Raw genomic sequence first — 24,947 nt, 5'->3', positions numbered from 1 at the left:
CCATTTATACTAAATTTAATTATATGAATCCAATTCACATAATTAAAATTTGAATTATATATTCAAATATTTATTTCCTCTCAATTAAACTTTATAATATAATGTATCAAATACATTATATTAACTATATCATATATAATTAAGTTAAATTAATTATATCACATATAATTAATTCCTTCAATTAATTTGAACAATTCAAATTAATCCAAAGTTGATTCTCATAAATTCCTATTTAGCTACAAAAGGGACCTTATGAACCTGTGAATTGAAGCTTCAATGGTTCTTGAATAATTAATTAAACTCGTTTAATTAATTTAGTCCATATATTTCGATATTTATACTTTTAACTTCATTTTTTTTATCAAATACTCATTTATCGTCTTTTGTGCTAACTTTTGTTGATAAATTAAATACTATTAAAAGAATTATAATAATTAAGCTTCGCTATGTTTTTTTTATTTAAGCTTCATTATGTTTTCTTTTATCACTTTTAAAATTAAATTTAAAATTTCACTTCATAATTTATTTTTAATTAATTAATAGAAATTGACATCAATGATTAAAAATGAGTATTTAATAAAAAAGTGAGATAAAAAATATAAGAGATTGAAGTCGATGGACTAGATTGAAACAAAACTCAAATCTCAAGCGTAAAATTGTAATCGTTTGAAATTTAGGGACTAAATTGAAACAAAACTTAAGAATTAACTGTGTAACATTTTAAAACTTAAGGACTAAATAGAAACTACACGCAAAAGCGATAGATAAAAAAAATATTTAAAAAAAAAACAATTTATCACGTGACAAACTATAGGAAGAAGATACCTAAAGCCTCCACCTTGGAGTTGGCAACGAAACTGGGGTGGGGCGGGAGGACTCCCTGTCCCCTTCTCCGCAGGGTGTATTTCTCCCATCCCTGCTCCTGTCCTCACCAATTGAAGGCAGGAACGAGGACAAGGATTCTCTGTTGGGGAAATGGGTCCCTGCGGAGACCCATTCTCGACTTTATATATATATATATATATATATAATATTAATAAAATTTAATCGAGGATGGGGACGAGATAAGAATACCCTCCCCATCCCCTATCGGGGATCCGATTAGGATCTTTGATTTGACTTCATCCTCGGGATCGGGGTGGGGACCTGCGAAGACCCGACCCCCCGGGAATTTTTGTCAATCCTACCCACTTCAATTTTTCAAAAAAAAAAAAAAAGAAAGAAAGAAGAAGGAAAAGTGGGGTAAGTGGATGAAATCGTAAATTAGAAGCAAAAGGAATGGTAAATAATAAAGAAATATTAAATTTCGATTTTCATTTAGCAGTTCCATTTCGACTTCAGTCTCTTACCTACAAAACTCCCCCACTCCACAGTCACTTTCCTCCTCCATCAAATCTTCACACTCTCTCCATTTTCTCTCTCCATTTTCTCTCTCCTTCGTTGAATTCACTTCCACTGTTCTTCAGTTTTTCTTCTTCTTCTTCCTTCTTCCCCATTTCTCTCGCCTGCTGAATCCCACCCAGTTCCTGAAATTTGTCTGCGCTTCTTCAATTTTGCGGCGATTCGATCCCCTTTTCGTTTTCTCTTCCGTCCTCTTCGCCGGAACTCTTGCTTCTTTGTCTCCCTTTCACTTTCCCACTTTCCACTCTCTTCTTCATGCCACTCTTCCTTTATCCTCTGAATCCCCAACCAATTCTCCTCTTTCTTCTCCAGATCTGACCCTTGGTCCGCCGGATCCGTGCCCACCAACCCCGGATATGGAGGAAGCATTGGAGCTGGCTCGTGCCAAGGACACCAAGGAGCGCATGGCCGGTGTTGAACGCCTCTATGAACTTCTTGAAGCTTCTAGAAAGAGCTTGAATTCCGCCGAGACTACGGCCTTGGTTGATTGCTGCCTCGATCTTCTCAAGGATAACAACTTTAGGGTTTCTCAGGGTGCTCTCCAGGCTTTGGCTTCTGCTGCTGTGCTCTCCGGTGAGCATCTTAAACTGCATTTCAATGCTCTTGTCCCTGCCGTTGTTGAGCGATTGGGTGATGCCAAGCAGCCTGTGAGAGAAGCTGCTAGGAGGCTCTTGCTCACTCTCATGGAGGTACTGGATCAGCCTTTTACTACTGCGGATTGAATGCTTGCAATTGTAGCTGTTTATGTGGGAAATGAATCCGAATCTTTGATTGGAGACGGCTGAGTTTGATTGAAATATAATCACCTGGATTCGATTTAGTTTCTTTCTTCCGACTTCCGCTGAGCTTTTTCCTCCCCTATTTACAACTACTCAGATATTTTAGTGCATATGTGTATTAAAATGATGTTTAATCGGGTTGTGATAGTGATTTACTAGGTGCGATTTTAATATTGTCTTTGTTTATTGGGTATCGAGTTCTTGTATTTTCTCGGCCTTAAACTTATCTAGTAGACCCAGATGTGTCGATGCTTAAAACCAACAAATTACATATTGTGCTGGCTACAAATTCATTAACCAATATCGCTGCGATTAATTCTGATTTGCGGCTATGCCATATGAACTTTATGATAAGTTCGAATAACCTGTGTCAATCTCTTCCTTTCCTTATTGTTCAGAAGTAGGTTGCGAATATGGTCAATGACCATAGCATAGTTAGTTTGACGTACCTTCCTGATGGCAACCCAAAAATTTCAGGTGGCCGTCATCTTAGTGAACGTTTTATTTTTCCTTTTTTTGTGTGTGAGTGGGGGGTGGAGGCTGGAAGTGTCCCCTCCAACATTCTGAATTATATAAAGGAGCCAATGCCACTTGCTTGCCTATCTCTTGTATTGATACCTCAAGTCTAATCTTTGTGCTTTTATATATCAGGGGCAGGGCGAGCTTTAAGTTGTTCATTCATGGAGTGAAAATTTGAAAGTTCTTATTTTCTTCAATATATTATACATTATTTATTTTAAAATTTTTCGTGTTTACTTGTCTGCATTAAGAAAGGGCATGGAGAATTCTCGTCTCATCCATATGGTCCTACTGAAAGGAAAATAATGGACACCGTCAAACCTAATACCTGTCTCTACGTGCAGATTTCTTCGCCAACAATCATCGTTGAAAGAGCTGGCTCTTATGCATGGTCACATAAGAGTTGGAGAATACGAGAGGAATTCGCAAGAACTGTTACATCAGCCATTGGTTTATTTGCATCAACTGAGCTTACACTTCAGCGGGCCGTTCTACCTTCGGTATAAAATTGAATTTCCAAAAAAAAAAAAAAAAAAAATTAGACATCTTTGCACCCGGATTCACTTATTTCCAACTTAGTAAGTAAATTCTAAAAATTTTTCTCTACAGATTTTGCAGATGTTGAATGATCCAAATCCTGGAGTTAGGGAAGCAGCTATAGTCTGTATTGAGGTTAGCAATATTGATCCTATTGCAACAATGGGTATTCTGTTATATATGCTAATAGCTTCATGACATTTCCTTGTTATTATATTTATATGTGTTTTTTTAATTTTCCATGCAAGATGACTAGAACCCATTTATGAAATATTCTGGTTCAAGCTTATGTCAATGTCATGGATCATGTCAGTTGCAATATGCTATTGTTGAATTCAGTGATTTGACTTCAAATTTATTTTCTTCAGGAGATGTATACACAGGCTGGGCCACAGTTGCGTGATGAGCTTCAGCGCCATCACCTCCCTACCTATATGGTAAGATTTTATTTATTTGTATTTGTTGAGTATTATTATCTCTTCTTCCCCCACTTGTCTCTTTTTGTTATAAGGATTCTTTTAGTCCTTTTTTTCCTAATTTCTTCATATGATCTGGAAGTGCTGGAAGCTGAAAGTTCGACTCTATTTCAGTTAAAGTAGCAAAGTAATTTATGGAAATGGACGTTACTATAATATATACTTTTTTTTCTTACATCATCTATCTACAGGTGAAAGATATTAATGCCCGTTTAGAAAAAATTACACCTCAAGTTCGGTCCTCAGAAGGACTTACAGGGAGTTTTTCCGTTGGGGACATGAAGCCTGTAAATATTAACTCTAAGAAAAATAGTCCCAAGGCTAAAAGTTCCAACAGAGAGGTCTCTCTTTTTGGAGGTCAGTTTTTCAGTTCATATTTGATTTTTTTTTTGAAACAGAAACGTAACCTTTCATTGATATAATGAAAAGTGACAAATGCTCAAAATACAAGAATGAGCAATGATACGATGGAAACATAGAATCTAGAGATCAATAGATGCACCAAAATATCAACTAGGTTGACACATCCTTAGCATCCTCATCACATCCCAATACCAAAGAGATCCACTTGATATACTTAGTGAATGCATAATTACATAGAAAAAACGAGAGCATTCCAATTAAGACAAATATCTTGAATTATCTAATGAAAACAACTGATGGGAACCTATGCCTTCTATTTGATTACTCTAGCTTGGTTTCTTGCCTAATTAGAAGCATTTTATAACTTTTCTCTTCTCCTTTTGTTGGCCATACCCACTAGGTAGTACTGTATAGTCTGTTTGTGTCTCTGGTTATTGTTTCAAATGGTTTGCATTTATTATATAGTTTCCTTAGTATGCTCATTTGCTCCTGTGTGCTGTATTTTTACTGTTATTATTATTGTTAGGAGAAACAGTTATTTAATAATTGATGAATAAAATATAATCAAGGGGTAAGAGGCCACCAATGGCGAAGGGTTTTATTACACAAATAACTTTCACTAGGTCGAAAGAATAGAGAGATTATAAGGAACATGGATGAAATCAGGCCCTTCTAACATGATGTAAGACCCCTAGTCATGCTTATATTAGGATTATTAGTATGGTCATTAGTATGGGGCATATTAGTAAATAGCTAGCAGGTTTGTTAGGGCTTTGGTTATAAATAGAGGGAGTGGATTGAGAGCAAGGTGTGAAGATTTTAGTAGAATATCCAGTGTGGGAAATTTAGGAGAGAGTAGCCCTCCTGAAAGGCTATTGTATATTATAACTTCCTTTGATATTGCAATGTATATTTCTATCTTTTAAATGTTCTTGCAGTCTTTATTGTTCTCGAGAGTTCTTTGTTAGGTGGTAACCTAGTACCAGAATCTTGAATTATGGTATTTGTTAATTATCTTTTCTTAGGAGGTTACTGCCATCATGTGCAGGAGAAAGTGATGTAACTGAAAAGCAGATAGATCCTGTCAAAGTGTATTCGGAGAAGGAACTAATAAGGGAAATTGAGAAGATAGCGTCTATCCTTGTTCCAGATAAAGATTGGTCTATTCGCATAGCAGCCATGCAGAGAGTAGAGGGCCTTGTTTCTGGAGGTTTTTCTACTAGTCCTTCCTCACACTATATAATCACATATTGATGAATATAATAGCTTGAATGAATTGAATTTTTTAACTTAACTATGATTTTGCAAGTTAAAAATCTTCTTTCCCGATAAAGTTGCAGTGTTTCTTCATTTATGAAAATTTTCAAGTATACTACATGTTGATTAACACAGTAGCTACATTTGAGTTTAATTTGATAGGTTGGAAAAATTGTGATAAAAAGGTTTATAAATCTTCTTTTGAAGGATGTTTTCAGTATTAATTGCTTGATTCACACTTATCTTTGATGTTGAATAACCAATTTCATTGAGAAAAAAAATGAAAGAATACACAGGCATCCAAAAACCCAGTCCACAAAAAGGGGAGCATCCTCTAAAGAAAGGGAGTCCAACTATGCAAAATAACACTTATAGAATAGTTACAAAAAGATATCAAAGCTAACGCTTTTTCTTTGATGTTATAGAATAGTTCCTTTGAAGATATGCAAAATAACACTTTTGAAGTTGAACAGCTATGCAAAATATCATAGATAATGCCTATCTTTGATGTTGGGGCTATATCCTAGAGTTTCATCAATGAAATAATCAACATCTTCAATTGGGAATACAATGTTCATGTTTTGGCGAGCTCTAAGCAATCCTTTGATAACTTCATTGATACTGTCAAGAAATCTCTCTAACATCAGATTGAAGACTAAAATATCATAAAATAAGATCAATAATTGACTCTTCTACCATACTTGGGGATTATATTAATAGAATTAACTATTAAGACAATATGGCAATGGAATATGGGATTTCTAGTTTTTCTGCAATTTCAAAATCTCTCTGAAATTTCATCAATATCAATATTTTCTTTATGTTTGTCTATATTTGAGTAAAATTTTATAATCAAGTATTCAAGATATGCACCATGACTTATATTTCATCCTTGGAATGGGATAGTCATATCGAGTGATTGTTTATTGGTCGATAGTTTTTATAAAAGGTTTATTGGTCAATAGAAATTCTAAAATTCAATATAAATGGTGAAAAAAATAAAGAAAATATTGATATTGGTAAACACACAGTGACAAGTTTTCTCCTTTTCTGAAAGGAAAGGAAGATTTAGTTCGAGATGGTTTTCTTGTATTAGTTTAATTTTGAGAAAGAGCCCTAGTTAGAATTAGTAACGATAATTTTATATCAGTATAATTATTGCAAAAACTTTTCAGCACTTTTGGAAAATAAATGAAATATTCGTAGTGATATTTCTCCCTAGTCTAATTGGGGGCTTGAAGTTTACCTAGTGATTAGTGGAGACCTTGAGGTTCAATGTATTAATAGTATTGTCACAGTCATTCTACTGTTACTGCTACTTGAGCTTATTTGTGGGCTGAACTATCACTGCATTGATGTTGTGGAATGATTTTTATTTTATGTTTTCAATTTTTTTTTGATAGGTGCTGCTGACTATCCATGTTTTAAGGGATTGTTGAAACAACTGGTTGGACCTCTCAGTACTCAATTATCTGACAGAAGGTCTAGCATAGTGAAACAGGTGTGATTGCAGCTACTCTTTTTGTTTTGAACTATTGATCTTTACCACACTTTTATCTTTTATTGCTTTTGTTTGACTAAGAACCAGATTTCAATTTGTGTGTGAATGCCTCTGCCCTCTAGATATTTCTTGTGTAAGATTTGTGTTATCATCCAGTGTCATTTAATCTTACACTGACATTTCGTGTTTACAAATTTATAATACTTTCTCTTTCTTTTATGCTTTGATAGTCATTGGGAAACCATTTATTTTACGTTACAAATATATCTTGTTTAGTGTGTTGAATAGGAAACATTACTTGGTCTCTTCCCTCTTTTTGTACTATTTCATATATAATGAAATACTTTGTTTCCTTTTAAAAAGGGTGGCTTTTCCTTATCTCAATAGTCAATTCTACTTTGTATTTCAGGCTTGCCATTTGTTATGCTTTTTGTCCAAGGAACTTTTGGGAGATTTTGAAGCCTGCGCTGAAATGTTTATACCTGTAAGTGAAAGATCTTATAAAAATGCTGTTATCATGCTGGGAATCCTAATTTGTTTTTGTTGTCTGGTTTGTTTCTGTTCAGGTCCTTTTCAAGCTGGTTGTAATTACTGTACTTGTAATTGCGGAGTCTGCTGATAATTGCATAAAAACGGTATTTTTTTTATTGCTTTTTAAATTATTTCTCTTATACCCTTTATACCCTTTCTGTATTCTAGAATTAGTTGTTTTGGCTCCTTTCTCCGGGTTGTGGTTTTTGTAAGGGCCTTTCTATTCTTTCATTTTTCTCAACGAACTGGTTTTTTACCAGAACAAAAAAAAAAAAAAAAAGAATTATTCTCTCCCCAAAAGACAAAATTTCACTTGATTAGCAATGCCCCTTACAATGGACTTGGAGGGTTCGTAATGAAATCATTGAGGTGCTATTACTTCATGTGGACTTGTGTGCACGTAATATTGGGAGAGAAGGAAAACATAAAATAAAACTGTTTGTTGATGAGCTGTACACGATAGTGTACTTTTCCAAGTAACGCAATTTCACTGAAAAAAGAAGGTTGGGTTCCTAAAGATAGCATCCGATATGGTTCTTGTATATCATCACTGGTGAGATTTGAAGGTGGGCTATGTTGGTTGGTTGTTAGATTGACTTGTTCCCCACTTCGTATCTTGGTCTCTCTTGGGCATAATCTGAATAGTTGTCCCGTTTCGGACCCTATGGTTGGCAAGACTCAAATAAGGTTAGCCTCCTGGAAGAGTTTCTTCTTAAAAGGTGGTTGGTTAATGTTCAAGTTCATTCAATCAATGTTAATCCTTCTCCCTTTAGAGATTCTTGTTTGCCCTGATGTGTAGGATGAAAATTGCCAAGTAGGTGAATTTTTTTGTCTGTCAGGTTCTCCATGGTAGGGCGAATACCTTGGACATGTGTAGAGTAAGATGCCTAATTTGATGGGGCCGTGTTGCTGTATTTTGTGTAAAGGGGATGTTGAGGACTTTGGTCGTATCCTTTAGAGTTGTGATTATGCCTTTGCTTTGTGGACTTTGTTGTTGTTGTTTTTTATTGTTCGTTTTTTTCTTTCTTTTTATGGAGTTTGGCTTTGTTTTGGCTAGACCACGTGATTGCAACAATATGATCTAGGAGTTCCTTATCCATTCTCTTTTTACGGAGAAAGGAAAGTTTCTTGGCAAGTGGGTTGTGTCTGATTTTATTTGGAGAGAAAGGAACAATATAATTTTTAGAGGGAAGTAGGTTTTAACTTTTTTGATGTTTGGTTTCTTGCTAGATTCCATGTTTCTGTGTGGGCTTTGGTTAGAAGTGTTCTTTTTTTAGCAATTATTCTCTTAGCTCTAGTTTGCTTGATTGGAGAGCTTTCTTGTAGTTTGTCACAATTCTTTCATGTAGGCTTTCTTTTTCGTATGCCCTTGGTTTCTTTCATTTTTCTCAATGACAACTTAGTTATTGACGTGGTTGTTAAACTCGTACGATACATGAGTTGTATCGTATGACTCAAGTCGAAACGAAGGGAAAACGATTCAGCTCGTGAGTTTGAATTGGAAATGAGTAGTATCGGACGATTCAAGAGTGTGAATCGGTCATGAATTGGATCGATTCAAGAGTGTGAATCGGTCATGAATTGGATCGATTCAATAATCAGTAAAAACTGAGGGGAAAAAAATAGAGCCTACAAGAACTTCTTTTAGGGTTTAATGTTACTGGCGCCTGAGGGAAAGACTCTGTGGAGTAGTTGGCGACTAGCATTGATGAAAATCGCACCCATTTCTTAGCCATGATGAGAAGAAAAATGAAAAGGAAAGGGATAGGGTTTAAGAAGATGAGAAGATGTCTCTTCGTGTTGAAGAAGATAGAGAATAAAGAGGAAGAAAATGAAAGTCCTCACCTTGATATGTGCACAATATATTTCTATTTTTTTAAATGCACAACTAATGTTTAATATAATTAAATTCAAAATAGCAAATATCATTAAATGCAATAATCTCCCTTTCCCTTTCTCCCATACACGTTTCCCTTCAGGCTTCACCCATGTAACTTTTCAATTTTTTTCGATCCTGACCATTTTTAATTGTTTTTAGTGACTTTTTTTTTTAAAATTCTTTTTTCAAGTGTTTTTCTCTCTCCCTTCATGAACATGTAGTATTTTAGATTTCAATCACCCTTCGAAGTTACTTAATATGTTGTTATTTGTTTTACTATTATTATTTATATTTAAATTTTAATGTTATTTGTCAAATTGAAGCTTACGATACACGATACGTTTCGATACACGATACACTAAGATGTCATTTTGATACGTAGTCCGTTTCATGATTTAACAACCTTGGTGTTGACCGACACGTATCCAACACTAACACTTCGTTAGTTTAGAAGTGTCGGTGCTTTATAGATCCCAAGTGTTAATTCTTCCATGCAAAACCTACCACACAAACAACTTAACCTTCTTGGATATCTTAGTATTCCACGGAGGAAGGGAAGAAAAGGCTCGAAGGGGAACTGACCAAACACCAAAAAAATGAACAGTAGGAAGACTTTGGATAGACAACTATAGCAAAAGCGAACATCTCTCCTATTGGAGTAACAATGAAACTCACCCAACAAAGATAACAGAGCCAAACATCTGTCATTTCCCAATTGGTCGACTGATGAAAGAATCCCAAAAAAGGACAAGGTAAGTTCTCATAATGAAAAAGAACTGAAGCCACTAAATGATACATCAATGAGGACAACTGATATAACCAAAGATACAAGGAGTAGAGGAGTCTATCCCCCGACCACTTATCCTCCCAAAAGTGTGTATCCCTCCCTCCTATCTCCCACCATGCCATGAACAAACGAGGAAAAGAAAGGAAGTTTATCCACCATATCTTTCCATGAGTTTTTAGAAGTGCCTTAAACCCCACCAATGGTCCATTCAAAAGGGTGAGGATTATACTTGCTAACCATAACCTTGTGCCATAGATATCAAAATCATGATGGAATTTCCAACGCCATTGAGCCAAAAGGGCCATGTTCCTCGCGACCTCGCCCTTAGGGTACCCATGACTTTGTTAAATTTGATTGGAGTTCTCTCGTGGTTCTTTTATGTTTTAACGCTCATGATGATTGGAGAGAAATTTCGAAGTGTCTTGAATTCTTGTTTAAGCTACTTTTGTGTTAACCCATTTATGTACAATAAATCTTTATTGAAAATGGATGATGGGAGAATCTTAGGAGGTTTCAGCGCAAAGGATAAATGAATAAATATTAAACATTGTCATCTAAAATTTGAAGAATGGTCTAGTGAGAAACATAGTATTCCTGAAGTTAGAAAGGGATACAGTGGTTAGAAAGGGTTTTGCATGATTGGAATAGTTTTTGAACATTCGAATGTTGTGCTTTTATTCCTACAACAATTGAAATTCAAGACAAAACTAGGACAATACTTTTCTCCCATTTGACGATATTTTTTTGATTGATTCCCCCACAACCTTGAATTCTTCTAAACGGGTTTTAACCCTGAATGATTATTCAAATTCCTTGGGTTTGAATCACGTAGAGTTGGTAATTGAAGATGAAAATATCTCTCTTTTCGCAACATCCCTTTTTACCATCAGATAATGAGGATATCTATATTCTCCCAAATGCTCTAAACCAGGCTGTTAAGAGAGGATTATATAATTCAGGGAACGAAGATTCAATTTTGTTGAAGGGAGAAAGTTGTTCTTGGTTTTTTTGTTGTTTTTTAATGAAAACAACTTTCATTTAGAAAAAATGAAAGAATATAGGCCATACAAAAAAAAAAAAAAAATCCCAACCCATGACAAAATGGAGCTCCCTCTACAAAATGGGACTCCAACTATGCAAAATGACACCTATAGAATAGTTATAAAAAGTCTCAAAATTGTAGCCTACAAAGAAACATGAAAACGAATAAGGGACACACTAAGATCCCTATCCACGCCTCTAAAACCATACTATTCTGCTCGCCCCACAAAATCCAAAAAAAAATAACACACCCCTGCAAGCCATAAAAAGCGACTCTTCTCCCACGAATCGGATTAAGAAGGAACTTCTTAAACATAGCACTAACATCTCTATGACGAGCAACCACAATACCAAATTTTTGGTAGAAAGAATCCAAGACTGAACTTATGTATTTCTATTACTATAAAATTCATAAATGAAGTAGTTAATGGTGGGGTATCATTATCCTTTTTGCAAACTCACAATGCTAAAGAATATGGTCCAGGTCTTCCTCCGCTTTCCGACAAAGAATACAACAACAAGGATCAACAAGCAAGGGAAACTTCCTCTTGAGTCGATCCATCGTGTTAACATGACCATATAAAACTTGCCAAGTAAAGAACCTCACTTTCCTAAGGATCTTAATCCTCCAAAGCATTTTGTGTTAATCCACTTTATCTAGCCATTTTTTGTTTTCCTCCTTAGATTCAGCCCTAAGCTTAACTAGAGTTAGTCAGTCTCTTAGGAATTCTATTCCCGTGCATGTATCTTCTCCTTCGCAGGGTGTCACCTCTAATGTTGATTTTGAGGTAAGCTTGAAATGAAGTCTTTATTGTAGCCATGGATCTCAATTTGTTCTTTTTTTTTTTTTTTTTTTGAAACAACTGCTTTCATTGAGAGAAAAAAAAGAATACAAGGGCATCCAGAAAAAACAAACTCACAAAAACCCCACTAAAGAAAGGGTTTCCAACTGGGTAAATTAGAACCTAGAGAACATTGACAAAAACCCTTCAAAACCAAAGCCCAAAGAGAAACATGAAACCTCTCCAAAGATACCTCGCCATGGTCCCTTTCCACACCCCTAACCACTACTATTCCAACACATGGATCTCAGTTTGTTTCTCCATTCCGACTAAATTTGTTTGTCATATTAAAGCCTGTTGACTTGAGTTTCGAGAAATCTGTCCATTGATTAATTAAGTCATATCAGTTTCTAAATTCGCCAACCTTTGTTTTGTTATTTGTTATGATACCACCTATCAAGAAGACTTAAAGAACAAACTAACCACAAAGATAGTAATATGGTGCGATGCAAGGGAAGTTACATTTTACCAATAGCCTTTTGAGAAGACTCCCAAATTCCCATATAGATCCCCTGTTCTTGTATATTTACTTCAAGGAAAGATAACCATTGTCCAACTAATACAATAAGAAAAGAAAGCAGGCAACAACGTAGAAAATATAGAACGAATGCCCTCGGCACATTTGAGAGAGCTGAGAAATTCTCCAGAAAAAAGCATATGCTCTCACAAGGGTGTATAATTGGGGGCATCAAAATCCTAATGTGTGCTGTCACATTACCTCGCCCTTTAAGACACCTTGTCCTGAAGCTGTGGGTATAGCAACCCATACAAGCATAAAACAAGATGCCCACTCCCAAAAGCAAGATCATAAGAATGTTACAAGGAAAGCAAACCCAATCTAATGTAAAACCAAACCACAAAGCCCACTAAAACTGGCCCACCAAGCTGCCCAAACCAGTATGGTACAACAGCCCATTCTCTGCCTTTGTGACAAATGGGCCTCACTGATGCATTACAATTCAGCCCATTAAGCCCACTTTCTTCTTTCTTCAAAGTTCTTCATATCGCTGAATTCCACTAAGCCCAATTCTTTTTTCTTATGAAGTACACAAAAGCCAGCTCCAAATTCCCATGAACTACTCTTGACATTGATAGATCTATATGGAACGTCAAAAGCTCCAGAAAGTACTTTATGAAATTGGCTTTCAAAAAGATTTCTTGCAAACCTACCAAGATCAACTCGGCTTTAACCAGCCTAATTTGGAGGCACAAAAGTTTTAGAAAGTGAAAGTTCTTCAGCCCACAGCTTGGACGCTAGATTGCAAAGGAAGTTCAAAGATTAGTCTCTTTTGCCATCTAGATGTAGACTTTGCCTTATAGGAGAATGAATCTTATTGATCACATTTTCCTTCATTGTGGTAGATTTTGCCCACTGTGTGGATTTCCATTGCATCTTTGCTGGGCAATCCTAAAAGAGTGGATGACGGGCTTAAGGAAGGCTTAAATGCCTGGAACTTGAAAGGAAAAAGCTAAGGTGGTCGGCAATAGCTCTTTTGTGGCAAGGGTTTAATGATAAGTCAGTCCTTACACTTTGATTGCTTTTGTAACCATGTACAAAATATGGTTTCTTGTTGGATCACTTTACACAAAAAATTTCTTTTGTAATTACAATTTGTCGATGATTATTAGTGTTTGGCAAGCTCTTTTGAGATAGTTGCTTGGGAGGCGGCAATCTCCACCCCCAGCCCTCGGGCCGTATTTTCCTCTTTTTCTTTAATGTGCCACCTTTTTTTGTTTCTTAAAAAATAAAAAATAATTAATTTTCTAAAAATAATAATAATAATAGTAGTAGTTTAAAATTTAAAATAAAAAAAAAATGAAGAAGAAAAAAAGAAAAAAGTTACACATGCCTAACACCACTTCCTAGCTGCTAACCTTACAAGATGAGTACCTTTCTCCTCATCAACCCCTCCAAGAGAAAATCCCTCATCAATTTCTTTACTGATCTTGGTAACCGTACAGTGGATTTTAAAATGACAAGAAATAAGTCAAGATCCAACTCAAGACTGACTAGATTATGGTAAGTCTACTCCTGTACGAGAAAAAACTTTCCCCAAGATACGAGCCTCTTTTTCAAATCTTCTTTTTTTATCAATAAGACTCGACACACCTTTGACACGTGTCTGACATGCCAACTGGTGTGCATTATTTTATTATTATATTTTTTTTGCTTTCCGACACGACAAGACACTCCATATGCAAAAAAAAAAAAAAAAAGAAACAAGACCCAGTATTGGCAGCCCATTTAAAGGCTATTTTAAGCCAATTAAAATTAACTATTCAGCCCAACTTTTTCAAAATTCTGGAGATTTTTTTACACACGATCTCCATACTAACACTCTTCACCCTCAAGACTTAACCCATAGCCTTTTTTCAAAAAAAATAAGAAACTCACTATACTACTTGATTCTTGTTTCTAGCTTTGTTGACAACGTTAACTTCAATTTCAAGACTCATGACTGCCGACAACTTTTTTTTTTTCTTGAAAAGGACCGCTGATAACTTATGTGACTTCTCTTACTGCTGTTTTTCTTTTATCATTTCTGTTTTTTTCCCTTTCGATTTTATTTTTTCTTTTTTCCATTTCTGTGTTTTCTTACTTTTTGTTAAATATATATGCACATATTATGTCAAATTATGCGCATATATATTTATTTTTTTATATAAAAAAAATAACGTGTCCCCAATGCGTTGTATACTAACCTTTTGTAAATTGATGTGTCACCATGTCGGTGTCATGTAATATTCGTGTCGCGTGCTGTGCTTCTTAGCTTGGGATTGAATCTCGATAGGGATCCGTGTTGAATGGGTTGCTCTCTTGTATTCTTTGCAAGAGGGTGAAAGGGGACCTTGATCATGTACTATGATGATGTGATTATGCCCATTGTTGACGAATGCTTCAATGTCTAACCTAAGAACCATGTTGAACAAGACCCAAAGTACTCCACCCCAACAAACCCTAAAACCAATTTGATCTCAGCCCCTAAGGTAGGCTAGATAATTGATTACTTAGATGATCTAATAAAACAAGGATCGGACAAAGAATTGAAACTCCCATCAACCTTTAATCTTCAAAGCACTCCAAGCAAGCCAAATTAATCCGTACTTGAATGCTCCAAATATTCGTGCATTCACACAAAAAAGAAAGCTTAAAAAACTTCCAAGGTTTTAAACCGAAGATTTTACCTTTCCAAATCTCCTTTTTTTCAAACGTGAAAAATACAACACTATTTATATTAAATGAAAAGACACTTTTAAAGGACACAACCTTTCACCGATATTGTCTAAATTCATCTAAAATCCCTTAAACTACTGTTATAAATGTAAATACATAAAATAAAATTAGTACTTAATTCATAAAGAATGTGGGTGAATCTGAAGTTTCAGATTCATTGCATCTTTTGGGAGGCTTTGAAGCTTGAAAAGTTGCAACTCTTCACCGTAGCTTGGAAGTAAACATCTCTAATGCTTTAGCTCTTGTAAGCCACTTATTTGTGCTTTTGGATGTTTCTTTGAGGTGTTTGGTTTTTGCTTTGTCAACTTCTAGGGTTGTAGAGACTTTTGAGGATCTCCATCTTCATTCGCCTTTCCATGGGCAAGGGCTGGTTTTCTAGCAATTTCTTATTCTTGTTAGATTCTATATTTCTATCTAGCCCGTTGACAAGGCCTTTTTGTAATTATCCTTATTGTCCTACTTAATTGGAGAGACCCGTTGTGTAGTTCAACTCCCTTTTGTGGGCTTTATTTTTTGTATGCCCATGTGTTCTTTCATATCTTCTCAATGAAAATGTTTTGGTTCCTAAAATGAAAAAAAATCTTTAATACCAGCAATCTTTTTCAAAGAGAGACATTATGAAACTAATTCTAAGTTGAAGGACTTCCGAATCTCTGCTGCTCTTTTTCACTTATACTACATTGTGGGTAGGGTATGTCATTTGGTTGTCAGGGATTGTATTGCATTTCTCATTTCTGCTTTGATTTATGATGTGTTCGAAACTAGTATGATGTCATTATCAGGAAAAGAACAATTAGTACGATCTTATGTTCTATAGGTTGTATAATTGAGGAAAAATTAGTAAATTATCACGGACCATTTGAATGGGTATGTTCCTGTCTTTATGGAACCCTATTAAGGCTAAAGTATTTTTTATTTATTTTCTTTTTCCTCTAGATGCTACGTAACTGTAAGGTTTCACGTGTGCTTCCTCGCATAGCTGATAGTGCAAAACGTGATCGAAGTGCTGTACTACGTGCACGGTGAGGATTTCTTTACTTTCCAGAAACTCATACAGCAGCTTTATTCTCCTGATTACTATTTTGACTTTCTTGTACCATAGGTGTTGTGAATATGCACTTCTCATTCTTGAGCATTGGGCTGATGCACCTGAGATACAGCGATCTTCTGATTTGTATGAGGATCTTATCAGGTGTTGTGTTGCTGATGCAATGAGTGAGGTACTTGTTAAAAAAAATTTGAGTTTCATTACTTTGTATGGAGAGTTCCTTTTTGCCTTGTAAATTTTTTTCAGTTGAAATAATGGTCAATTTTTGTTTAGTGTTTCCTTTTTTCTAAAAAAAAGAGATTAGATAATAGCCTCTGGTTGTCTGAATATCTTAATTACATAAATTGGTATAGCCACTCCTTATCCTTAGAGACCCTTTGTTATTTTCCTTTAATTTAAAATATTGTAACTTTAGAAATTTTAACTGCCATTACATGATTACATATATGAAGTCATGTGTAGGTACTACATTCCCTTTCATCTCTCTTATCACTACCTCACTTACGGTATATTTACTTGATAGGTTCGAGCAACTGCACGAGTATTATACAGGATGTTCGCGAAAACTTGGCCAGAGCGTTCAAAACGATTATTTTCCTCATTTGACCTTGTGATTCAAAGGGTATAACTTTCATTTGAAAGAGGTTTCAATATCAATTCCATTATTGAATGTACTATTGTCTAAATTCCAAGCTTTCTTCCAGTTAATTAATGAAGAGGATGGGGGTATACATAGGCGACACGCTTCTCCATCTGTTCGTGATAGAGGTACAATGATGTCACTCAACTCTCAAACATCTACTGGTTCAAGCTTACCTGGATATGGAACTTCTGCTATTGTTGCAATGGATAGAAGTTCAAGTTTATCATCTGGGACATCGCTCTCTTCTGGACTTCTGTCTCAGTCAAAGACTTTTGTTGATGGTTCTGAACGTAGTTTGGAGAGCGTGTTGCATTCAAGCAAACAGAAGGTCAATGCAATTGAAAGCATGCTCAGAGGCTTGGATTTATCTGAGAAACATAATGGAAATCTTCGATCATCTAGTTTGGATCTAGGTACCCAATGACATTTACTGTTAATCTTTTCTTAATCACCTTTTAGCTGTTGGGTTTATTCCTGCTGTTATCTGTTTTGGACCAACTAGCTAAATTTGATGTGTGTGAGCGGCTAAATTTTCCTCTTACTTCCCCTAGTGCAGGAGTTGACCCTCCATCATCTCGTGATCCACCCTTTCCTCAAGCTTTACCCGCATCTAATCATTTCAGTAACTCTTCTACAGCTGATCTAACTGCGTCAAATATGAATAAAGGAAGGAGCCGCCAAGGTGGATTGGGTTTATCTGATATCATCACTCAAATTCAAGCTTCCAAAGGTTCTGGTAAATTGTCACATCGCAGCAATGTGGTTAATGAACCTTTGTCTATTTTTTCATCTTACTCAGCGAAGCGGGTTGTTGACCGACACCAGGAAAGGGGTTTTGTTGAAGAGAATAATGATATTAGAGAGGCTAAGCGGTATATTACCCCACAAATTGAGAAGAATTACTTGGATGCATCTTATAGGGATGGGAATTACAAGGATTCTCATAATAGTTATATTCCCAATTTCCAGAGACCACTGTTGAGAAAGAATGCAGCTGGGCGAATGTCTGCAACTAGGCGTAGGAGTTTTGATGATAGCCAACTACCACTTGGGGAAATGTCAAGTTACGTTGACAGTCCAGCTTCTCTCAGTGATGCTCTTAGCGAGGGTCTTAATCCATCTTCTGACTGGTGCACTAGGGTTGGCACCTTCAATTATCTTCAGTCTCTGCTGCAGCAGGGTCCAAAAGGAATACAAGAAGTGCTTCAAAATTTTGAGAAGGTAATGAAGTTGTTTTTCCAGCACTTGGACGACCCACACCATAAAGTTGCACAGGCAGCACTTTCAACACTGGCCGATATAATTCCAACCTGCCGAAAGCCATTTGAGAGCTATATGGAGAGGATCTTACCCCATGTTTTCTCTCGGTTGATTGATCCAAAGGAGTTAGTTAGGCAACCCTGCTCGACAACTTTGGAAATCGTTAGTAAAACTTATAGTACTGATTCTCTCTTACCTGCTTTACTCCGTTCTTTGGATGAACAGCGGTCCCCAAAGGCAAAGCTGGCTGTTATCGAGTTTGCTATCAATTCTTTTAATAAGCATGTAGTGAGTTCCGAGGGCTACAGTAATAATGGCATCCTAAAGTTATGGCTTGCGAAATTGACACCATTGGTTTATGATAAAAACACCAAGTTGAAGGAAGCAGCCATTACATGTATTATATCTGTTTATTCACACTTTGAACCAGCGGCTGTCTTGAATTATATTCTTAGCCTATCAGTTGAAGAACAAAATTCCTTGAGGCGAGCCCTTAAACAATATACACCTCGCATTGAGGTGGACTTGATGAACTTCTTACAGAACAAGAAAGAACGTCAACGACCCAAATCCTTGTATGACCCATCTGATGTAGTTGGAACATCTTCGGAGGAAGGGTATGTTAGCATGTCCAAAAAGAGTCAATTCTTTGGTAGATATTCAGCTGGTTCTCTTGATGATGAGAGTGGTAGGAAGTGGAATATGAACCAGGAATCAACCCTAGTAACAAGGAGCATTGGTCAAGTTACATCTGATGAACTTCACGAGAATTTGTACCACAATTTTGATTCTGGTTCCAGCAATGATTTTATTAATATGAAAACCAAAGATGTGCATTATTTGGAAAATTCCACACAACAGAACCTGGGCTCACAGACAAGTCTGGTGGATAATGTTGATAATAGTGTTAATATTGATGATTTGTCTTCCCTGCATTTGGTTAATGGCGAGATTGACGACGATCACTTAGGAATTGCTGAAAACATTGCATACAACGAAGAGGCTTCACTAGAACTCGATTCTCATCAACACAAAACTAAAACTGTCAACTCCATGTTGGACATAGGCCCTAGCATTCCTCAAATTCTTCACCTGGTGAGTACTTTGCAAATGGATTGTTTTTTTTTTTTTTTCAATTAATGTTTGTATCTATCACTTATTTTATTCCATCTTAGCTTTAAGAATTTTATATCCTTCCATTAGATGGTATACGAGATGATCGGGATGAGGGGTAAATGATATATGTTGTCCTCTTTCTGCAGATCAGTACTAGCAATAGTGAAAGTCCTTCTGCAAGCAAATGCAGTGCACTTCAGCAGTTAATTGAAACTTCCATAAATAGTGATCCATCCATTTGGACCAAGGTATGATCCAACTATAGTTCTATTGATAGTTCATATTTTCACTTAAGAAGTGAGGTGCAAAGACCTAAGTGTGCACTCTGTGAAGTGCTTACTGACCATATCCTTTTTCATGCTCTGTATTGGTGTAAGCATGCTTTTCCTTTCATCTAGTATAACTTAAGATCTCTTTTATCCAATTGAGAATAGCTTAAGCTCTCTTTTATCCAATTAGGGAAGTTTTTTGTAACTTGATTTGGATGGGTTTCATAATTCATACTATCGGTGAAATTTGTTTAAAAAAAAAAAAAAAGAAAAAGAAAAAACACCTTGGTGTGCACTTTTCTTAAAGAGCGAAAGTGACAGCTTTTTCATCAACTCTTCTAAAAAATTCTTAATTTTTAAACCTTTATTATATATAACAAAGCTTTCCACATTTTTCTATTTTTGGTTGTAGTCTTTTCTTCTTTAGTTTCCTTTTGTTCTTTTAAAATGAAATTATTCTCAATGGAAAATGCTCTCTTTGAAAACAGAAAAATCATGATAGTCCAAAGTCGGGATCTACATTTGTTGGCATCTTGTGTCAAAGCTTGATGTCTTACTCGATGTTCTGGGAAAAGTAAAGAACAAACAAAAAATAAATGATAAGAGAACTAGGTTTGAATCTTCCTCATGAAGAATCTGAGTCAGATTTGGAAATGGAAATCAATTTCGCAATTGGATTTGGTGTGTGAAAAAGAGGCAAGAGATTCAGATCAACGTTGACAAATTATCAAGATAAAGACCCAAAATAAAACAAGCCAAAAGTAGGAAATAAGTTTCAAAGGGAACAAAATGTGATAAAGGTGAAATGAAAGCATCCCAACTTCGGCAGATGTCTTGAATTGAAGAACCACCAAAAAGCTTTGAAAGAAAACACCAATAAGAAGCTTTGAGATGAGCCGAATCAAATCTTTCATGATAAGAAAGATAGGAACTTTGAAAAATTTGAGTTCTCTCCAACTATAATTTAGATAGAATAGCTTTAACTCCATTAATCCAAAGAAAATTTGCAACATTGGAGCCAATAAAGTACCGGTAAGGATTTGGAAGACATTATCTTTCAAATTATTTGTGCAAACAAAGATTAATCCATAGGAGATGGAGACTCCAAATAACCAGTCAATGACTTCACTAAAAACATACCCGAGGGTCCACGGGACCATTTTCGAGAATCTTCATTTGAGATAATTTTTAAAGTGGAGATAATCGATTACAGATTCTGAAAACCAACTATCTCTTCATCCTTTAGAAAACGTCCAAGGAAAAACTCCATGATGATGTTGAAGAATCCCAAAATGATGAAATCGATCCCTCTTGATTTAAGAAGTGCAAATAACCTAGAGAAAATAGAGAAAATACTGGGAGAATTATTGATCTGAAGGATCGAGCCAGAAGTAAATCCTTTGACCATTCCCCAAAATAAAAAAGGCCAATGCTTTCAGTTTCTGCCATGTCTTAGAGATATTCACCTGTCGACTTCTAAGACTCAAGTTATTTCTGCCATGTTATTTCTATGCTTCAAAGCTCCAATTCCGAGTCCGCCTTTATTTTGAGCTTCAGATGCTAAATTCCTCTTAACCAAGTGGTTTATGCTGCTTCCGTCCTTTCCTTCCCAGAAAGAAGCCCACAATAGGCATTCCAATTCCAAACTAACCATGAAGGCATAACAAACAATGACATTATATTAAAGGTATGCATGAAAGAAGCGAATTACAGAGTCATACAGCCTCCTCATGAGAGATTTGACTATAAATAGTTTTGTGTGTCAGGTTTGTGTATGCCAAGACCCACATGTCAGCTCGGACCTGTATAGATTTCTTAACAAGGGGTCAACCAACCCCCTTCAATGTTGCACAATCCCAAGGAATTTTCTAAGCAGTTTTTTGATAGTCTTTAATTTGACTCTGGCTTAATTGCATGAAGTTGATGTCATGTAGTAAATGGCAAGATTGGCCGTAATGCTTGTATAATGGTGAGCTAATTGCCATTTAATGAGTATGCTAGAGTCCTCTACTTTGAAGTTTGCTCAATGCTGGGATCCCAAAATGATGTAGCCTAAAGGATAAAATGAGAGAATTCTTGAAGAAGTAAACTAACATAGAATCTTTATTAGAATTGAAGATGAGAAGAATACATGAGAGGGGACTTTTATTTATAGAGAATAAAATTCTAAAAGAAAACTGAAAAGGAATTAAAGTTCAAATAAGAAACAAAAAAGGATTAAGCATGGAATTACCCAAGATTATCCATTATTTCCCTAATTTTCCTTGAATCACAAAAAGAGCGTGAGCAAGGAACTGTCATTAAGAAATCCTTTTCTTACTTTGGGCCAAACTTTTTCTCTCTTTTGCTTGAAGGTGGCCTTTTTGAGACACTGTCCAGTTGGCAGCTTAAAAAGAAACCAAGGATATTGTGGATCACTTCTGGTAGAGCAGTTCCTGGTAGATTTGGAAGAAAAGAAACAGCAGAGTGTTTTTTTTTTTTTTTTTTTTGTTTTGAAAATGTAAAGTTTACATTCTCAACTTGGGTGCTTTACATGATTCTTTTTGTAATACATAGTTGTTCTCATTGATTTAGATTGGAGGCCAGACCCTTTCTTTTTGACCTTCGAGTGGGGTTTAGGGATCCCTCGTGTCCCTAAGGCCACTAGGGCTGTGTTCCTGTCTTGGTGAATATAGTTTTTTCTTTGTTTCCCATCAAAAAGACCAATTTCAACCATCAAATATATAGAAACCCATCTGCCACTCCCTTGCTGATATTTCTTCCCAGAGAAAAGGTTCCATCCTTGAAATGCAATGTCCAAAACTTGGTAGATAGTTTTGCTTGCTTCCAGAAACTGAATGTATAGATTGGAGAGGCTTTTTTGAAAGGTTGTCACATGGCTATAGTCTTCCCAATAATTTCCTTCTTTCTACTACTTTGAAAGAAATATGAGGATTAAATTCCTGGTAACATTGGACCCTTTTGGAAACATCTTTTGTACTCCCTATAAAATTGGGACCCTTTCTGTATATCTTTGAGGGCTTCTTGAACTGCAGCCAAAAGAATCCTCCCGATGAGGACTATCTAATCTTCATGGCACAGCACATCACTTTCCCGAGTACTGATTGCCATGTTCTTGGCTCTGACTGATGCCAAGGCTCTCTTCCGTGTGATGCCATTCTGTTAGCTTCTCTGTTCTGTTTTCCAAGAAGTGCATATGTTTGATTATCAACTTGTGCTTGATTGACATTTAGTTATCTAGTTGATCATGTTATTTACAAGTATGAATTGTTTTGCCATAGGTCCATTTTCTTCTCATAGTTTGTTTTTTCATTTGCAGTACTTCAATCAAATTTTGACAGTGGTATTGGAAGTGTTGGATAATTCTGATTCCTCTGTACGTGAGCTTGCTCTTTCATTGATAACTGAAATGATTAAGAATCAGGTAAGTTAAATATTAATTTTCTGATGCTTTATGGGGTACCACGTTTATGGATGATTTCACTTGTTTAGAGTATTCTCACTTTTATCCTTCATTTTTGTGATTCCAGAGGGATTCTATGGAAGATTCTGTTGAAATCGTGATTGAGAAACTGCTTCATGTTACCAAGGACATTATTCCCAAAGTAATTTTTCTTAGCATTCTGGAACTTCTTTTGCCTGTTTTTACCCGTCTAAAATTGCTCCTTCCTTGCACCGTTTATTCAGGTATCAAATGATGCAGAGCATTGCCTGACTATTGTGTTATCTCAGTATGATCCATTCAGATGCTTAAGTGTATGTATCTTTGTATTCTATTTTTTCCTTCTTTGGATTATGGATAGTTCTTCATTTTCAATACTCTTGACTATTTCGTTGATAATATAACGTATAAGAGAAAAAAAATAGCCTTGGAGATGTGGTTTTTTCTTTTTAAATGACTATTCTTTTTAATTCTTTCACTAAGCTCTAAAGGTTTAGTATATAACATGAGCCATGTACTTCATTTTGCAGGTCATTGCTCCTTTGTTAGTTACCGAGGATGAGAAAACTCTTGTTACCTGCATCAACTGCTTGACAAAGGTTATTCCTTTAGTTAACCCTCCAAAATAAGATAGGAGTTTAGAAGGCTTAAATGCTTTAACTTGACCTCTATTTCCTCGAAGTTTTCACCCAAGAAACTATTGTCTCTAGTACTTTAGGGCATGCACGTAAAAAATGAAGCCAGAACAGTAGTTACTATTTTTATTTGTTCATTTTAGATTCTTACCTACTGCTACTTGGGTTGTTCAGCTTGTAGGTCGGCTCTCGCAAGAAGAGTTGATGTCACAATTGCCCACTTTTTTGCCTGCTCTCTTTGAAGCATTTGGACATCAGAGTGCTGATGTAAGGAAGGTAATGGGCAACTGTTTTTCATTCTTTTATTCACTGGCAGCGATGATACTCCTCTGGTCCTGTTTATACAATAAAATAACAAAAGGCATCGATATCATATTTCACCTAGCCTATTTGCTCACAATTTGTATAAGTTCGAGGGTTCAATTTTTACAATGAAAGTTTGAGGGTATAATTGTAACTATTACCATATAAAACAACAGAAGACATTCATATCTCACATAGCCTTTTCGCTGACAATTTGCTGCAGACTGTTGTATTCTGTCTCGTTGACATCTACATAATGCTTGGGAAACAATTTTTGCCACATTTGGAAGGACTCAACAGCACTCAACTACGTTTGGTTACAATTTACGCCAATCGAATTTCGCAAGCTAGGACGGGAACCACCATTGACGCCAATCATGATTAGGGAGTTTGGTTGCGTGTAATGTAATTTCTGATGTGAAGAAGTGTTCGTATATTCCATTCCTTGGTGTAATTCTGTATATTGTGTGCATACATTATGGAGGCTTTCTGTCCATTGGCCTATATTTTTTTTTTACCCATTATATATTCTTTTCTGTCATTTCATTTTTCTAGATGCCAGTTTGGTTTGGAGTCCAGAGTGTTTGATACCCATTATGAAATTCAAATTACTGTGCCCAATTTTGTATTTTACTGTTCCAGAGTATTATTTATATGTTATTGGATGGGGGAGGGGCTTGAATTTTATTTTATTCCTTTCTCTTAATATCATTTATGTGAATATTAATGTCAGTTCGTTTATTTATGATTTGAACTTTGAGAGGTTCTTTGCTGAGAACCACACTTGGTTTACCTTGTTTTGAAGATAGTTTTATTTCTCAATGATATACCACGATCAGAAAGCAACTTATGCTATAGCCAGTATTATATTTCGTTCATATCCTTGCAATCAGAACAAGTATTTAGATATTTAAACAAATAATCGTGCATGGAAGACTGACGTGTATTTTAACTTATAATTACACTGTATCTCATCAAAGTAGAGCATGACTATCGGTTATCATTTACAAACAATAATGTATATCTTATAACTGATGGATCTCAATCGGACTTTTGTCAATGATAAGTCTCGAAATTAACATT

General features: G+C 35.7%; 1 protein-coding gene across 2 annotated transcripts; it reads left to right on the top strand.

Moving 5' to 3' along the window:
* The first annotated feature begins 1,338 nt into the window (after window positions 1-1,338).
* On the top strand, window positions 1,339-24,556 carry CLASP (CLIP-associated protein). 2 transcript variants are annotated; one of them, XM_039043268.2, is made up of 21 exons: window positions 1,339-2,090; window positions 3,044-3,199; window positions 3,309-3,371; window positions 3,605-3,673; window positions 3,904-4,069; window positions 5,124-5,285; window positions 6,736-6,833; window positions 7,243-7,317; window positions 7,400-7,468; window positions 16,085-16,170; window positions 16,251-16,368; window positions 16,720-16,818; window positions 16,901-17,252; window positions 17,477-19,194; window positions 19,362-19,463; window positions 22,804-22,908; window positions 23,015-23,089; window positions 23,172-23,240; window positions 23,457-23,525; window positions 23,736-23,837; window positions 24,088-24,556. In XM_039043268.2, exons 1-21 carry the CDS (start codon window positions 1,758-1,760, stop codon window positions 24,247-24,249), a joined length of 4,248 nt encoding a protein of 1,415 aa, XP_038899196.1. In that variant the 5' UTR covers window positions 1,339-1,757; the 3' UTR covers window positions 24,250-24,556. The 2 variants fall into 2 exon arrangements, with proteins under 2 accessions (XP_038899196.1, XP_038899195.1); XM_039043267.2 differs by having other exon boundaries at window positions 17,396-19,194.
* The last annotated feature ends 391 nt before the right edge of the window (window positions 24,557-24,947 follow it).

The sequence above is a fragment of the Benincasa hispida genome, chromosome 9, assembly GCF_027475165.1.
Source record: "Benincasa hispida cultivar pf3 chromosome 9, pf3_genome.v1.1, whole genome shotgun sequence".
Taxonomy (NCBI): Eukaryota; Viridiplantae; Streptophyta; class Magnoliopsida; order Cucurbitales; family Cucurbitaceae; genus Benincasa; species Benincasa hispida.
This window is presented reverse-complemented; position numbering and strand designations above follow the sequence as displayed.